We start from the raw sequence: 19,150 nt of genomic DNA, 5'->3' as shown, positions 1-19,150 counted from the left end.
GAGTGCTAGTCTATACTACATGTACACTGCAGTTCTATGCAGTGACCCCCCCCCCCCCCCCTGACATAAACCATGCAGTTCTATGCAGTGACCCCCCCCCCCCCCCTGACATAAACCATGCAGTTCTATGCAGTGAACCCCCCCCCCCCCCCCCCCGACATAAACCATGCAGCACTGACTGTGCCGAGGTGCACGCAACGCAACGTGCACAGGCGGGGCTTCGCAGCAACAGATCGGATGCGCATTGAGTCCACCGTTTGGAACAATTGCAATGACCAGCTGTACAATGCAACTCAAGGATAGCAGAACTTAGCACTGCGCTCAGTTTCAGCATGATCTACATGTACATACGCGTACAATACTGGGCCATGAAACACCTTACTACTAAGATACACTATCATACTGTTTCAAGCACTGGTACTCGTCTTAGAAGTTCGACAAGAAGCGTGTGTTCCTGGTTGGAGCAACCAACCGTTCATGGTACTCGTCTGTAAGTATCATGTATGAGCAATGGTCAGCAGGCCGCATGTAACATATACAATCATGTAACTGTTACATGCTAGGTTGTACCGACAACTTCGGACCGTCGGAAATACGAGATGCGTTGCTATCTCACTCTCTCTGAATAGCGCCGCCAAAGTGGCTGTTCTGCATGACAAGGTTGGCAGCAAAAGTAAGCTAAATCCACACGCTGGTGTGCGCATCTATAAATTGTAGTGGCACTTGAGTTTGCATCTACCGATAGTACGGCACCTATTTGGACAACATTGAAGATTGAGATTCCTGCAGACTTTGAACATTATCAAGATTTCTGAAGCTGACGTGGCACAGAAATTGTCATCATCAGTGGCAAGTCGTATGTATGAACCAGGTTATGAACCAGGCTATGAACCGGGTTATGAACCAGAGTATAAACCGGGTTATGCCAGGTTATGAACCGGGATATGAACCAGGTGATGAACCAGGTCACAGTATGAACCGGGTAATGAACCAGGCTATGCACTGGGTTGTGAACCAGGCTATAGATCTCTGTCTCTGATGAAGCGATTACCTTCGTCGTACTCAAAGTCGTCAATCTCCTCGTGCACGATGCTGAACTGAGTGTCTCGACGCGGCGGTAACGAGCACGAGAGCAGCGCAAGGTTCCGACTGCTCTCCGTGCTCGTGCTTAGCATGCTGGCGTCAGCCGCGGCCGAGGTCCTGGCGGCGACATCGTTGGTATCGCCGTCATGCCGACTCGGCGCTGGTATAGAACTGGTCGACTCCGTGCTGCTGCCTTGGTCGGCAGTGCTGCTATCCGCCTGCGTCTGTTTCTGCAGTGTGCAGCAAAGTACAAACCACATAACTTTTAAAAAGTACTGCTGGGCGCCGAAGAGCAAGCAGGCTAGGACTTCGCCAAGCAGAGAGAGAGAGAGAGAGAGAGAGAGAGAGAGAGAGAGAGAGAGAGAGAGAGAGAGAGAGAGAGAGAGAGAGAGAGAGAGAGAGAGAGAGAGAGAGAGAGAGAGAGAGAGAGAGAGAGAGAGAGAGAGAGAGAGAGAGAGAGAGAGAGAGAGAGAGAGAGTTTGGAAGCTTTGTCACAACTCTGAGTTTCACGTATTACTATCATCAGGCAACAATCATGTACATGTACATGGTGACTCGATTGTGCATAGACTGTACGTCGGCGCATAAAAATAAGAACAGCCTACAGGGCTACAGCGCTGATCGCCCAGGTCTTGGTCACCCGACAGCACTGTAGCTATTCAGGTTCATCATGATCAAACCAAGTGACAACTACCGTACTTTCCAGAGTATACGACACACTTTGAACACTCAAAAATCACCCAAAAAAAGGGGTGTAGCTTATACATGTACATGTACTCTCCAGTGTTACTCGGTCCCGCCCTGCCCGGATTAGGGGAGTTGTTACTCGGTCCCGCCCTGCCCGGATTAGGGGAGTTTTTACTGTATTGTATTGTATTGATTTATTTAAATTCGGTATCTCAACAGTACAATGTACAACTTGGGAAGATCTGAATGACAATATACATGTACATCAACATAATTATTATGTTGATGTACATGTATATTGTCTTTCGGATCTTCCCAAGTTGTACATTGTACTGTTGAGATACCGAATTATTAACATGTTTTACTGTATGTGAAAAGCCCAGCTCTGAAAAGGCTGAAGACCGGACTAAGCAGTGATGAAGTCTGATAGGAAACATGCCATGGTCACACAAGTACCGAGACAAAAATTAATGGTCTGGGTTCAAAGACGCTGCAGCGGACCATTTCCCAGTCGAGTGCGGTCCGGCAAATATTGAGCATTTTCAGCGGCACTCAAAATGTGTAGCTACCTGGTTGCAAGCTTTGATGCCATTACCAGATAGCATCAAATGTGCGCTCGTGCTCATTTCAGAATGTCAAACAAACGATGCAGCGCAGCCTCCTCGGACCAAGGCCATTCGAATCGGCGCCTCAAACTCCCGACCGATTACATTATAATTATGTCGACGTGATTTACATGTATAGACTATATGCTACTCAGTGCGCACAGCTGATTTTCTAGTGTTGCAATCACGTGTGACGAGGATTGACCGTTCTCCTCCCCCACCCCTCAGGCTCTTCTTTCATTCCATTCTCACATTCGCTTCCATGCAATAGGGCTTAAGCGGGATTCACAGAAGCTTTTTTGCGATGCGACACGCGATGCGACAGCCGCGAAACCGGGAAATCCCCAAATCGCAACCATCGCGGACCCCACGCAACTGCCGCAACAGGGCCATCGCAGGCCATCGCAGAAGTTGAGCTTGGCTCAACTTTTACGATGCGATGCGATGCGACAAGCGATTTGGCGTACGATTTTGACCTTTTCTACAGCAAAGTTGTACAAAGGTTCAAGAGTTGCCTATAAATTTGTACAAGTTGTATCAAACCGCGCGAATATCATGGTGACGTAGCCAAATCAGCAAAATGTTGTCGCATCACTGACTTCTTCTGTGAATGGTATTTCGCGAGTTCGCATCGCACGCGTCCGTCGCATCGCGTGTCGCATCGCAAAAAAGCTTCTGTGAATCCCGCTTTATAACCCGTGTGTACTTGCGAATTCAAATAAAGGAATACATACATACATGTACATACATACATACATAAAATCAAAATCCGTTCCTCCGCTGAGTCTGCTATGTACATACATACATACATACATACATACATACATACATACATGTACATGTACATACAAAAGGCCTTACTCCGATTCAAACGCCACATGACAAACAAAGGCAAGCTATTGGCATAGGCCTGATTGTTAGTTATCATGCGTTTTTGGTCTGAGGTAGCAGAGCTAAATCCCGTGTATGCTAAACTCACCACCAACGAAGTCGTGCCTGGGGTGGCCGTTGGATCGCTGCCTGTAGCGGATAGCTGCGGACGACAGCAGGTGGACGCGGCGGAGGGAAATCCGAAGCACTTCGGGCAGCAGATGACCAAGTAATCTTCGTACTCCAGCAGCGACTCCGCCGTCTTCGGCGCTCGCTGCTTCTGCTTAGCCATGGATGACATCCCACCAGATGGCGGGAGAGGGAAGTATTTGGCAGCCATTTTGCTAGTTTGGTGGACGCTCCCAGTCTGGGCGGAGCGTCGTCTTTTCTGGTTGCAATGGGCAAAGACGTAGAGACCAGAGACTAAAATGATAAAATCAGCCCTCACTCCACCGTAATGCTGTACGCGGTATCAGCCTGCTTATTTTACGCACCCTCCTTCCTAGCGACCGCGATTGTCGACAGTGCACTGCGGTCCGCTAACGACGAAGCCAACGCCTCTGGAGCCGGTTGTCAGTGCCTTTCTATGATACTACAGTTTTGAAAAGCCAACAGCAAACGAGTTCAACTCAAGCCAAGGTTGATCTTCATTCGAAAGCTAATACAGGTCGGAGAAAGGCAAATACAGTACAAGTAAGTAGTTGTCAAACCATTCCGCAAGGCGGGCTTACCTCGCTAGCTTCTTCCGGAGCACGTGCCTGGCGAATGATGAGCTGAACTGACTTTCCATTGTTCCTGAGTATTATCACATCAGATGTGAGATCGGGGATCCAGTCATCATGGTCATGTCATGTACATAAAAAACAGTGATCATGTAGATCTACTGTCTGTACAATCATGTACTTGTACTGTTGTAGGGAGCACGGAGAGTTGTCCCTACGACTCCGGAGCTCCTCCGAGTACGAGGTGGTATGTCTGATACGATGTAAGTGGTAGTAGCGCTACGTAGCCTGCATAAAGGATACTACAATCTAAATGTACTATTTGACTGTACAGTACTAGTACTAGTGTCAAAACGGGTTTATTCAAACAATACGACATGGAAAGAAGGAAGGACACCAAAGATACAAGGGATGGCACTCGATGATGAAATGAAAATGAAACTGATTTGAAAAGTCTAATCCAAAGAAACTCAAGGCAGATGTAACAAGGTTGTGTGAAAGATTCAACTCAATCCCTAGACGAATGCTTTGAAAGATGTAAAGTGTGCATGAATGATTCACGCTGCAATGAGACTTTGGCACGCCGTCGCCGAGAACAACAAAATAAAAAATTAAATTAATAGAAGTAAAAAGGAAAACAATATGGCAACTTGAACTAGTACCTTATATCATATACATGTACAGTCACTGTAGTACAAAGTACAGTGGTAGCACACACACACACACACATTATACATGTATGTACACACCATTTGACCATTGGACGCCCATCGCCGGAGGCGATGATAGCGATGCTACAACAGAAGCCATAGCAACTTGTGCTGGGATTGCAACAGCTTGCAAGGCTGAAGAATTGACCGCCACCATGCAGCCTGGTCTACACCACACAGCTATGAAGTGGCTTTCTCTGGCCAGTGATCCCTACTTTTTGGTCTTTTAATTATTTTTTCGCGCACACACATCACACACGCACTGGCACACACACACACACATACACACATACACACATACATACATACATACACACACGCACACACACACACACACTCACACACACACACACACACACACACACACACACACACACACACACACACACACATGTTTGTGTAATTATGAGCATGCATACATCATGTACACTGAATTACTTTATTGTTTAGTGTTCTACTAGTAGTACTAGTACTATTAAAGCGAAATGTGTTATTATGATTCTTTATTCCACTCCAAACTGAAGAAAATATTATTATTTATACTTCTTGTATAAAACTCGGATGTTGAGCCAATAATAAATGTAGAAAGGAAAAGAGTTACTTTTTTTTTAAGAGTAACTGTCCACCACTGTTACTTGGTACTACTAGGTACATACAGTCAGAAACAACTAGGCACAAAACTCCTTAACCTTGAACATTCGGAGTTGGAAGGCTGTTGGTTAGCGCTGCGGATATGTGTTGAAGCTAGGTGTCAGGTCGTCGAATGACTCAGTACTCTGTCAGTTATGTGCCTAGTTGTTGCACTTTCTGACGGTATAATATACAGTATCTAGGTAGTTACGATGGTGGAGAGCCTTACTCTTTAACTCGTATCCATTATGTCCTTTTCCTTTCTTGTCCTTTTCCTTTCTACAAATATTAATATACATAATGTATACAGGGAGTTGTACGACTCCTTGTTCTTGTCCTGCCCGGTACGCGAACCCCGTCGAATCTATTTTTATTTTTTATGTATACATGGCCATTGATAACAGAAAATAACACAATGATGAATGAATGAATGTTCGATGATTATCGATAATTTGAAGTATACTGAAGTACATTTCACCGGTTCCCTCGCAAACCCACACTTACATCAGAAACAACCATCGGAGGCATCGATCCATTACGAAGACTGTATTACAAAAAACGTTCTCTAAAACTCCATTGAAGAACCTATAATCAAAAAAGAACAGAAAACGGAGAGCTGGGGACGCACGGACCCGGCCCTGTACCGGACGCGCAGCCAAAGAGGATGACACCGTAGCGTCCCCACGCTTGACTGGCAAAGAAAACAGCACGCGAGCAAAGTTTAAAAGCAAAGAAATGACATAGGATAATGCATGATGTTATCAGTACACACGCAGACATGCTAAAAGGTCAAAAGCGAGTGCCGCATGCAAGAAAACAAGAAAAGAAAAAAACAGCACAAATAAATAATTCAAACAGCGAAGAACTAAAAGGCAGATTTCTACTTACCGGTATCGAAGAACAAGAATGTATTCTAGAGTTCCACGTTCCTAATCATGATGGAAACTGCCGGGGGATGCTGGCACCCACCAGACAGGTGGTTGCTGCCCCTGTCAGAGAGCTAGAACGAAAACTGAAGCAGAGGAGCCACGTCACGGTTGCAAATAGTGACATGGATAAGGTAAAAAAACTATATATTCGAGCAGTGTCCAATTACGACATACTGAGTAATATACAGGTAAAATGAAGACGAACACTAACAAACGGAGAACGTTCCAACAGTATGTCCAGGCCTCGCAGCGGTCCAGGATAGCGCGCTGCAAGGTAGAGTAGATGACCCAGCGTCCTCGTTGGTAGCAACAGTACGACCTAGTCCCAATCACCGGAGAAAATGCCCTGAATTCGATCCCTGGAGTAGGTCAGGGCCTCCAGATTTCCAATCACTTCCCTTCTGATCCTGTGTTGGGTGTAGTCATCAGGTATTCCTGTGATGACGATTGTGATCAAGGTGCGTATCATTTCTCCAGTTATTCCTTGAACACGTGGGAGTGCAGGACCACCTCTTCTCCTCTCCGACTGGATCCTGACATTAGTCTCATTAAAGTGCTGCGCGAGTAAACTGTGCAAGATAATGTCATTGCAGTTGCCGCCTACACATGCCTGCAGATTGCTGTCCGTAAACACCATTACTCGAGCATTCCGCAGATCATCTTCTGTCCATTCTGGACTAGCATGAGCTATATCATCATCTTCGGTCTGTTCTGGACTGGTATGAGCCATACTTGGAGCAGACTTATAGCCAATATGCCTGGACATTTCCTCAGTGGCTACTCTACCCACGTTGGTACTAGGTAGGGCGCTCCTGGCTTGTGACAAAGCAAGTCTTACTTCTGCAGCTGCGGCCAGCTGTGCCGTGCTTCCAAGGTGGATTGATGCTGGTTGCTCTGCACTCTGCTGCAATACAGTTGCTGTTGCTCCCTGCTCTGGTTCTGCTGCTGCTCCACGCACCTGTTCTGACATTGCCATTGCTATTGACAGCCTTGGCTGGAGTGACGCTTCAGGGGTAAATACAATTGCCGATGAAGCTACTGCTACTGCGTTTGCTACTGCTTCTACTGCTGATGCTGCTGCTGTCACTGCTGCCGCTGCTGCTGCCACTGCTTCTGCTGCTGCTGTCACTGCTGCTGCTTCTGCTAGGGTGGACCCTGCTGCTGCGGTCAGCGGTGAATTGATGTCCACTGCCGGTGTAGCGCATTCCATTGCCGGTGCACATGGTTGTCCTGCCGAAGACCTTTGTTCCTCATCCGGCAGGAGATCTGCTGCTGCAGCTTGCATTTGGCACAATGCGAAGCATCTCCTGGTACCGGTTCGTGAAGCCCATTTCGCGGATCACTGAACACAAGACTAGGTACGATTCAGTTTCTCCAGCACAAAGCATTGCAATCAATTTTGAATTGTGTTCCGCCGTGTCCTTTACCTTCCTCAAACACTCCAGTTGGTGAAAGTTGATTAGTCCTTTTTCTTGAACTAGGCGACGAAGTTCCACAGGGTCAACATCTTGTAACCACACGTGAATTCTGGAGACAAACTCCTTCGATTTGTATGGATTGCCTGCCATCTGTAAACCTTGCTTTCCGTCACATTATTTTAGTCTGCAGTCTTTTGGTTACGGGTTCTTGATAATATGTGTAGCTAAAGACAATGCCGATTCCTATGGAAGGGCTGCCCAGGTACTAGTTCGGACAAATTAATTTACTCTTGCAGGACGCGACTGGCGGCACCCGCGGTTCAGCTCTCTGCGCTCTCTGCCCCAGCACGAGTCATCTGCACTCGTAGATTCTCTTCACTGAGCGGTGTTCCAAGCCAAGCTAAGCTAGGCTACGGCGCAAGACTCTAACGGTGCGCTTGATTCACCGAACGAGATTATAACCGTCACCCGGACAGACTGCCGAACTGCCGTCTGCACCTCATATCAGCTCTGCACGCTTTGTTGACTTCGCCTACTTTCCAGCAACCCTAGGAGCATCGGTATCAAAGCGACATGATAACAGTCGCGAGGACCGAAGAGAAAGAAAAAACTTCTCACTGGCACACACCTTGATGGACCTTGAAGTGAACATCTCCATTGCCGACGGCGAGGGGACTATCTGATATGTAGCTTCGCAGTACGGTACTATAGTATCATATTTTATATTTATTACAACATCTCAAGACTCGGTGGAAACACCGGCCAATGTTAAAGAGAGTGGGTGATTGCCAACCACGGCGATAAATAAAAGTAAGGGGAGGGAAAAAGAAAGAGTAGCAAAATGAACAGCAACAACTCCGTAAAGAAAGATAAAATGTCAAATAAAAACATGACTGCATGAGTAGATCTACAATCATGCTACGAAAAGTACAATGTCATGTAGATGTACAGTCAGTAGTACTAGTATAATAATACGGAGTGTTGCCTGATTAGTTTATAGTCTGTATCGGCTATAGCGTACCCTTTTGATTTCCGTGATATTATTATACGATGCATCACTATAATTATGCCATACGATCGATTTTTATTTTTATATTTCGATCGACACATGAAAGGCAAGGAAATACTTCCAGCATGGCGTTTTGACAAATGAGCATGCTAGCTGCATAGACTATTACTAGTTGACAGTGCCCGCATTTCCATAACTGTTATGTGCATGTACATGTATCACTATAAAAATAAGCAACGTGAAGAAAGAAGTTGAAGGCACCACTGTAGCTGTACTTATGATTGATAAATATGGTGGTAAAGACACACCCGGCAATATGGCGGTAAACACACGCGGAGGAGTGCTCGACCTCAGTCCTGGATGACTCCGTCAATGGAAGCACCGTTCGGGATCTCCTCAACTTGCTCAAGCCAAGGCCAAGCACCCGGAGGGGCAGCCTCCTCATGTGGAAGCATTGCTTCAGGGCCAGGCACCCGTGCCTCCCCCGAGTCCCCACCCTGCACGCTTTGAGTTTGAGTCACTCAACCGAGATGCACTACGCAAGGCCGCCCTGCACACCCAAGGAGCTGCCGGTCCCTCCGGGGTGGATGCTGCCTCTTGCCGGCACATCGGACCAACTGTGCAACACTATTGCCAAGTGTGCTCGTCGTCTCGCTACTAGTACTACATACGTAGACCCAGCGTCACTAGAATCTGATGCCTACACCGCATGAAGGCTGATTCCACTCGACAAAATCAATGCCCTGGAGTCAGGCCAATAGGCACCGAGGAAGTCTTGTGGCGCATAGTGGGGTAGGCCATCCTCGAGGTTGTTGTTGTCTTAAAAGTGTTTAAACGTCGCACCACAAACAGGCGGTTTCGCCTCCTTTGATACATGTGGACGACAGAGGGAATGAGAGAGAGAGAGGGGGGGGGGGGGGGGGAGGGCAGAAATACGGAGAGAGGAAGGGAAGAAAATAAATAAGTGAGTCGACCTCAGGGCTATACTAAAGCAAAAACGGAATGGGAATTCTATTATACAAAATAGCAAAATAGCTATTCTTTAGTCCGCTACACCACAGAAACACGAGAATCACGTGCATGCAACGGGACCAGATTCCACGGTACATGTTGACGAATACGTGCGCGCCCAGTTGCTGACTGGTTCTGCCTACATACCGACTTTCACATTGCCGGCAATAAAACAAGTAGATAAGGTTACTAGTGGAGAGGGTGGCCATAACATCTTTCGTCACACTGACCGCACGAGTCGTTCCAAACACGGCATACAGTTTCACACACAGATAAGACAAACAAACAATTCTATGGGTCAATCTCGTTCATCCGTGCTTTTATAACAACAAAATGGCTTTTTAGTGACATTTTGCATATAAATCCTCATCTACAAGTGTAGTAGTACGGCGCAGTCACCCAGTTTCGGTGGAAGTGGCGAGTTCGATTAGGAATAAAGGAGGAACTCGGGGAGCGTCTCAGCTTCCTCGGACCAAGACGATTCAGCTCAGCGCCCTGAAGACTACGAGTAGTGAGATTTTGATTCTGGACCATACTTCCCCTGAAAGAGAATAAAGACGTGTGTGACCACAATCGTCGGGAATCAAACCCGCAACCTCTCGATAGGAAATCGACTGCACATACCACTGCACCATATGGGCAAGAGTGCATAAACAAGAGTAAGCAACTGTGGTTATGGGTCAGTGCGCGGCGCGCTGCGTTCATTACGCAACTTGCCTCCATCACACTCTGACAGCATGCACTCAAACCCACGTACAATGAAACCTGTCTAAGACGACCGCTCAAGGGACCTTCAAAATATGGTTTCTGTTACCAGGTGGTCTCCTTATCCAGGGTCATTTGACTGGAAATAGCATCCCTTGGTCCTGGTTGCAGTGGTCTTCTGGAACAGGCGGTCGCCTTGACAGGTTTTTACTGTATCTTAGTAGTAGGGACCAAGCCGGTTCTGGCACAGATAAGTGGTTATGAATGGGTACTTGAACTTTGCGGTTGTTAATTAAGTGGCCACTTGACCTTTTAATTGGATAAGTGGTAATGAAGTGGCCACTTGAGATCTGAAGTGGTTTTGAAGTGGGCCAGGTGTCATATTTAATTGGATTAATGATTAAGTGGTGTTTGAAGTGCCTCTCGGCGTCATAATTGCTTTTAAAGTGGTGGGTGTGGTTGTTGATAAGAGTCACTGTCTGGGAATGTGTTCTGGAACCTTCTAGGTATTCCCAGGCTAATTAGAACTAGCTCTACGGATGTCATAGGGGGGGTATTTTAGGAGGTGTGACTCATTTATAAATTGATATATGATGCAGCGTTTACTGGAAAATGTGATCAGTTAGCATAATGGATATTGAAGAGCAATTTGAAATACTGCGTGCGTACAAGGAGCGTCAACGCGCCGTCGTTGAGCATGACGATGACCCTTGTCCTGATGCCCCTCCTCCTAGTCCAAACATTGACAAATGTTTTCATAATCATCAAGTTGTGAACGAGGGGCACTTTGTGTGTACTGTATGCGGACTTGTTCTTGATAGCGTGCTGTTGCCGGAGGTGAATTTTACGGAGAGATGCATTCTCCCACGGCTATATGCAGCTCGGGAGCGATTGACTGCCGTCGACAGACATCTGGTACGCTTCATGCAGAAGACTGGTGTCCTGCTGAACCTTCACGGTGTGCTGGAACCGTTGCAGTACATGAAGAAGGAGAGTGGCTACAAGAGCCTGAACTATGCCATAGCTCTGACATGCATCTGTGCTGAGCACGACGAGATTTGCCAGAAGCTTCAGCCATATCTTCCAAAGAGCCATGTGGTGTGGGCACGATCCAGCAAGCTAATGAGTTGCAAACCGCAGCAATTTTCGAAAGCCTGGCTCCGCCAACTTCTAATCCGTACAAAACCTCTTACCCCTTTTCAGCTGAAGAAGTTTAAGCAGAATATCCGAGAGTTTAATTCTGAGGAGAAGGAACTGATGCAAAGACTAATCCAATCTTACGGGTGCTGTGAACCTCGTGTGGAATTAATTCCTGCGGAGATGAAATGTGCGCTGTACCGTTTCTCAAGTGCCATGTGTAGGGCGAGGAAGATGATGATGAAGGGTACCGTTGCCGCTGTATAAAACCCCTGACCTCTTAATTTTCCATCATTTCGCAAAGCATCCTTGCCAAGTCACAAGTAATTGTTGTTGTTGTCTTCATCCTTGCTATTACTTTGGTGAAGAAGAAGAAGAAGAAGAAGAAGAAGAAGAAGAAGAAGAAGAAGAAGAAAAAACAACAACAACAACAACAACAACAACAAGAAGAAGAAGATCATGAACATGTGGTCTATTTTGAAAGATCATGGTGAGGACGGCCATTGTCCAATGGGTGCGCTGATGCGTTGTGCTGCGCGGTTGGGAATCGCAACCTCGCTGACAAACCTGGTGGAACCTTTCAATGGAGACCATGGATATGACCAAGCAGTTGTTGAAAGTCACCCCATAACCAACTTGATCTGGATTGCTGCCAAGGACATGGCTTGCTGCGGGCGGAAAGAACTACTTGATGTAGTGAAGCTGCTGTTTCCAGTTGATCCAAGCCCTGATGGAAGTACGCCTAGTACTGCTACTGGCAAGTCGGACATTGCTCAACGCCACCTCATGAAGAACCTATCCTGCGTGTTCAAGAAGGTGAAGAGCACCCCTTCCAGTAACAACATTAGTATGATCATCGTGTTGGTTGCAATGCTCATTCTCTTGTGTGAAGAAGTGTCGCTGAGAGGATACGATCATGAGCTGCACTGCACTCTAGTTGAGTTCTTCGATCGAGAACTGCATGCTCTTGACGTGGTGCACTACAAGCGTTGTCAGCAAACTCAGTCAACATTCACGAATTGTGGAATTCCACAAATGCTCACATTGATTACTATTATGTCTATCCTTGCCTCCCTCACTTTGAGCTATATTATTTGACATGTGGACACACACACACACACACACACACACACACACACACACACACACACTCAAATCATCATCATCATCATAATACATGACGTTATTCATTAAAAACATTTTATTATAATTTATCAATACACTTGGTAAAGAAAACGGAATGAATCATAAATGTTGTAGTTTCTGTACACACCTGTGATGGTATCGTCCATTCTCAGTACGGCTTGATTGGCATGGAGTGGGTTGGAAGTGAATGACAGCGTGCACTTGTTCTTCCTGGGTGTTTGACTGTGTGACATCCAGTAGCGTATCTCCTTTGTCCCGCGCTCTGCAGCATCTGCAGGGTATCCAACTAGAATGTATAACCCAAGCGGCACATGCAGCGACATGGGCGACTACCATGATCTCTACCTGAAGACCGATGTGCACCTTCTTGCAGATGTGTTTGAGAAATTTAGATGCACTGCAATGGCCACGTACGATTTGGACCCGACACACTACTACACCCTGCCTGGATTCGCGTGGGACGCCCTTCTGAAACATACAGGAATCTCGCTCACTCTGCTGGACGACGTGGACATGCATCTGTTCGTCGAGCGCGGTCTTCGTGGCGGTGTTACAATGGCGTCACACCGCCACGCCAGGGCGAACAACAAGTACATGAGCTCACACGACCCTGAGCAGGCGTCAACATATCTTCAGTACCTCGACGCGAACAACCTGTACGGCTGGGCCATGTCGCAGCACTTGCCGACATCAAAATTCCAGTGGTGTGCCCCCAGTGACGAACTCCTGCAGAAGATCCTCACCCAGCCAGATGACGCAGACACTGGGTACATGGTGGAGTGTGATCTGTCAGTGCCCACAGAGTTCCACGATCGCCTGAACGACTACCCACCCGCACCGGAGCGTGTAACCATCACCGAGAGTATGATGTCGCCATACCAGCGCGACTTGATTGCAGCAGATCCTGTCTCCGGACTGAGTGCTCCGAAACTGGTCCCGAACCTCATGCCGAAGCAGCGCTACGTAGCACACTACCGTAACCTCAGGCTGTACAGTCGTCTAGGTCTGAGGATCGATGCTGTACACCGCGTGCTCAGTTTCCGCCAAGCTCCGTGGATGAAGCCCTACATCCAGCTGAACACGGAGCTTCGGAAGAAGGCGAAGAACGATTTCGAGAAGGACTTCTTCAAATTAATGAATAACGCTGTGTTTGGGAAGACAATGGAGAATGTGAGAAGAAGGATCTCCATTAGACTGCTGCGTGTGGAAGACGAGGAAGATACCATTCTCACAGCTGTGGCTAAGTCCACCTACGTCCGCCATGTCCTCTTCGACAACGGGCTTGTGGGCGTCGAGAACAGGAAGCTTGCGGTCCACCTCAACAAGCCGGTGTACGTTGGCATGAGCATCCTGGAGCTGAGCAAGGAGCTCATGTACAGATTTTACTATGACGAGCTCCAGCCACGCTACGGAGACCGCATGAGCCTGCTGTACACAGACACGGACTCGCTGGTGCTGCTGTTCCGCACGGAGGACCTCTATGCGGACATGAAGAGTATGGCCGATCAGTACGACACCAGCAACTTTAGCCCCGACAGTCCTCTGTACAGCGAGAGTAATAAGAAGGTTGTAGGTAAATTTAAGGACGAGCTCGGAGGGAAGCTCATGACAGAGTTCGTGGCGCTCAGATCCAAAATGTACGCGTACGATGGCGAGGAGAGTGGTCAGCGTGCAAAGGGCGTCAAGAGAGCGGTGACGAGAAGATTCACGATCGCGGACTACCGTCAGTGTCTGGTCGACAGGACGAGGATGTCACACGCAATGACCACCCTGCGCAGCCATTCGCATCGTATCTTCACCGAGACGATGACCAAGTCGTCTTTGTCGCCGTTCGACAGCAAACGATACATCCGAACGGACGGTGTCAGCACACTTGCACATGGGCACCACCGCATCGCACTGCTGGATGACTGAACAATGATGGTTGTGGTTGACAATCACAATTATTAGTCACACCCTGTACCATATCAATTCCATTTGTCTAATGAGTTACTGATCTTGATCTTGATGATGATGATGATGATGTTGATGTTATTATTTTTCTACATACTACATAATTTTGTTTTCTCCATAACTTAACTAGACTTTTAATATAGCTAAACATAATTGCGTGAAATGCAATTGCACAGTTGATGATGTTTACGATGATGGCAATGTTTGATGTTGATGTTGATGTTGATGATGATAATAAGAATAAGATTGCTCTTGTCGGCAGCTAGAGCTTGCTCAATTGTCCGTTGTCAATCCAGGAGTTGAACTTGTCCGGGTAGCCTTTCCACTTGACCAGAGACTGTCCGGGGCGTTTGCGCAGGACTTTCTCCACGCGGAACTTGGTTTTCCTTGGTTTTCTGCAGTTGATGTTCGTAGAAACTGCCCTGAATAGGCTCGTTCATGAGATCTCGAATGTTGTAGGTGGGTGGTTGGGTGGGTAGAACTCTATTCACGACGAACACCTCTTCAGTCCAATTGGGTGTGTAGCCCTTTTTCGAAATGAGCTTTGCTCACAGCAATTCTCACTTCATCGTTCACAGCATAGCGTCGCCGCGCTGTGCGTGCATCTGGACTTTTGCTGGGGTGATCCTGTACAAACGATGCATTACGCTCCTCGGACGCCTCGGCAGGTTTCATACCAATACTGCGGTACGGTGCTTGCTGGTGTTGTAGTCATGTACAAGTTTGGACTTTGGGTAGCACTTTGATGTAGACATTTTGTTGATTTTGCTGTAAAGTGTTTCAGCGTTCTGTTGAATGGCTCTGCAGCCACCGCCCCTTGCCGTCGTTATGAGTGCTGTACATGCTAATACCGTTGTCAGCAAGCCACTGCTTGACTGTTGCGTTGTAGAACTCTTTACCCTCATCGACCCACAGCTTGCGAGGTGAGCGCTTGCTGCTGGTCACGATGCTGCGAAACGCATCTCTGACAAGTGCGCCCGTCTTGTTCTGGAGCGGTACAACCCACCATGCATAGGGACCGAAAAGATCGATGACGGTCATCAAATGTCGAGTGCCATTGTCATTTTTTTTTTTTTTTTTTTTTGCAAACGCCTGCATGTCCACCAGATCTTCACTCCATTATGATAATTATGTCATCCAACTCGTGCACTATCACACGTCTGCGGGGGAAGCGTACACGTCTTGGTCTGTGCATTTCACTGGCTTTAAACGCTCCATCCACACATCATCGTCATCCTCACTAGCACTGACACCACTGTCAGTGCCTGGGGCAGCAGCAGCAGCAGTTGCACCGCTGTCACTCCCAACACCGCCAGTCCCACCACCTGCGGTGCCGTTTGTGATTGAATCACTGTCAACGTCCAGGATCACGGGATCCTTGTGCAACCTATTGTCAGTGAAGTCACAGTTAGTGGCGTGCAAGTACTCGCAAAGTACCTTCAATAGTACCCTGCTCCGAGAACAGTCTCCCTACGAGAACTGCATACCGACCACACACAGCAGTGCATGATAAAATTAAAAATAATAATAATAGAAATATTGACTGGTTATAAAAATGTTATTGAATAAAGTCATGTATTATGATGATGATGATGGCCTGTGTGTGTGTGTGTGTGTGTGTGTGTATGTGTGTGTGTGTGTGTATGTGTGTGTGTGTGTGTGTGTGTGTGTGTGTGTGTGTGTGTGTGTGTGTGTGTGTGTACATCTCCAATAATATACATGTAGCTCAAAGTGAGACAGGCGAGGATAGACATAATAGTTATCAATGAGAGCATTTGTGGAATTCCAAAATTCGTGAATGTTGACTGGGTTTGCTGACAACGCTTGTAGTGCACCACGTCAATAGCATGCAGTTCTTGATAAAAGAACTCAACTAGAGTGCAGTGCAGTTCATGACCGTATCCTCTCAGCGACACTTCTTCGCACAACAGAATGAGCATTGCAACCAACACGATGATCATACTAATGTTGTTACTGGAAGGGGTGCTCTTCACCTTCTTGAACACGCAGGATAGGTTCTTCATGAGGTAGCGTTGAGCAATGTCAGACTTGTCAGTAGCAGTACTAGGGGCTGTCCCATCAGGGGTTGGATCAATTGGAAACAACAGCTTCACTACATCAAGTAGTTCTTTCCGCCCGTCCTTGGCAGCAATCCAGATCAAGTTGGTTATGGGGTGACTTTCAACAACTGCTTGGTCATATCCAGGTCTCCATTGAAAGGTTCCACCATGTTCGTCAGCGAGGTTGCGATTCCTAACCGCGCAGCACACCGCATCAGCGCACCTATTGGACAATGTCCGTACTCATCATGACCTTTCAAAATAGACCACAATCATGTTCATCATCTTCTTCTTCTTCTTCTTCTTCTTCTTCTTCTTCACCAAAGTAATAACAAGGATGAAGACAACAATTACTTGTGACTTGACAATGACTCTTTGAGAAATGATTGAAAATTAAGATGTCAGGTTTTTTTTTTATACATGTATAACAGAAGCAGCAGCAGCAGCAGCAGGAGCAGGAGCACCCTTCATCCTCCTTCTCCTACACATGGCACTTGAGAAACGGTACAGCACACATTTCAACTCCTGAGGAATTACTTCCACACGAGGTTCATAGCACCCGTAAGATTTGATTAGTCTTTGCATCAGTTCATTTTTTCCTCAGAATTAAACTCTCGGATATTCAGCTTAAACTTCTTCACCTGAAAAGGGGTAAGAGGCTTTGTACGGATTAGAAGTTGGCGGAGCCAGTCTTTCGAAAATTGCTGCGGTTTGCAACTCATTAGCTTGCTGGATCGTGCCCACGACACATGGCTCTTTGGAAGATATGGCTGAAGCTTCTGGCAAATCTCGTCGTGGTCAGCACAGATGCATGTCAGAGCTATGGCATAGTTCAGGCTCTTGTAGCCATTCTCCTTCTTCATGTACTGCAACGGTTCCAGCACACCGTGAAGGTTCAGCAGGACACCGGTCTTTTCCATGAAGCGTACCAGATGTCTATCGACGGCAGTCAATCGCTCCCGAGCGGCATATAACTGAAATACCGCCGCTAAAAGGTACTTTCAACCATATCAGCTCACAGGTCTGGACAATTGGTAAAATGCATTGTTTTTCAGTTGTACCTCCACTACATAACATTACAATTGAAATTGAAGTTAACGTTCGAGAACCTTCGACGGTACGAGTAATTCATTTCTAAGTCTGCTGCAGTGGTGGCGGGGTTGCTATACCCTAATGGTTTCAAAAACATCCCAGACAGTCAATCTTATTAACACCACACCCACCACTTTAAAAGCACTTATGTCGCCGAGAGGCACTTCAAAACCACTAAGTCATTAACCCAATTAAATGTGACACCTAGGCCACTTAAAACCACTTCACGTTTCAAGTGGTCACTTAATTACCACTTATCCAATTATAAGGTCAAGGGGACTAATTAACAACCGACGGAGTCGACTCCGTCGACGGAGTCGGTTGTTAATTAGTCCCCTTGACCTTATAATTGGATAAGTGGTAATTAAGTGACCACTTGAAACGTGAAGTGGTTTTAAGTGGCCTAGGTGTCACATTTAATTGGGTTAATGACTTAGTGGTTTTGAAGTGCCTCTCGGCGACATAAGTGCTTTTAAAGTGGTGGGTGTGGTGTTAATAAGATTGACTGTCTGGGATGTTTTTGAAACCATTAGGGTATAGCAACCCCGCCACCACTGCAGCAGACTTAGAAATGAATTACTCGTACCGTCGCTCGTACCGTCGAAGGTTCTCGAACGTTAACTTCAATTTCAATTGTAATGTTATGTAGTGGAGGTACAACTGAAAAACAATGCATTTTACCAATTGTCCAGACCTGTGAGCTGATATGGTTGAAAGTACCTTTTAGCGGCGGTATTTCAGTTATATGCCGCTCGGGAGCGATTGACTGCCGTCGATAGACATCTGGTACGCTTCATGGAAAAGACCGGTGTCCTGCTGAACCTTCACGGTGTGCTGGAACCGTTGCAGTACATGAAGAAGGAGAATGGCTACAAGAGCCTGAACTATGCCATAGCTCTGACATGCATCTGTGCTGACCACGACGAGATTTGCCAGAAGCTTCAGCCATATCTTCCAAAGAGCCATGTGTCGTGGGCACGATCCAGCAAGCTAATGAGTTGCAAACCGCAGCAATTTTCGAAAGACTGGCTCCGCCAACTTCTAATCCGTACAAAGCCTCTTACCCCTTTTCAGGTGAAGAAGTTTAAGCTGAATATCCGAGAGTTTAATTCTGAGGAAAAAATGAACTGATGCAAAGACTAATCAAATCTTACGGGTGCTATGAACCTCGTGTGGAAGTAATTCCTCAGGAGTTGAAATGTGTGCTGTACCGTTTCTCAAGTGCCATGTGTAGGAGAAGGAGGATGAAGGGTGCTCCTGCTCCTGCTGCTGCTGCTGCTGCTTCTGTTATACATGTATAAAAAAAAAAACCTGACATCTTAATTTTCAATCATTTCTCAAAGAGTCATTGTCAAGTCACAAGTAATTGTTGTCTTCATCCTT

General features: G+C 46.8%; 2 protein-coding genes across 2 annotated transcripts; one reads left to right on the top strand and one right to left on the bottom strand.

The window, feature by feature from the left end:
- Positions 1 to 244: 244 nt before the first annotated feature.
- On the bottom strand, positions 245 to 3,941 carry LOC135812558 (uncharacterized). Its single transcript, XM_065325888.1, has 2 exons — positions 3,355 to 3,941; positions 245 to 1,313 (listed from the first exon to the last, which is right to left on the bottom strand). Exons 1-2 carry the CDS (start codon positions 3,583 to 3,585, stop codon positions 1,020 to 1,022), a joined length of 525 nt encoding a protein of 174 aa, XP_065181960.1. The 5' UTR covers positions 3,586 to 3,941; the 3' UTR covers positions 245 to 1,019.
- A 9,012-nt stretch (positions 3,942 to 12,953) lies between these two features.
- LOC135810001 (uncharacterized) lies at positions 12,954 to 14,576 on the top strand. Its single transcript, XM_065323495.1, has one exon. It carries the CDS (start codon positions 12,954 to 12,956, stop codon positions 14,574 to 14,576), a length of 1,623 nt encoding a protein of 540 aa, XP_065179567.1.
- Positions 14,577 to 19,150: the final 4,574 nt, after the last annotated feature.

This window comes from Sycon ciliatum, chromosome 1, assembly GCF_964019385.1.
Source record: "Sycon ciliatum chromosome 1, ocSycCili1.1, whole genome shotgun sequence".
NCBI classification, from domain to species: Eukaryota; Metazoa; Porifera; class Calcarea; order Leucosolenida; family Sycettidae; genus Sycon; species Sycon ciliatum.
Note: the sequence above shows the minus strand (reverse complement) of the source record. Positions and strands in the feature narration are given on the sequence as shown.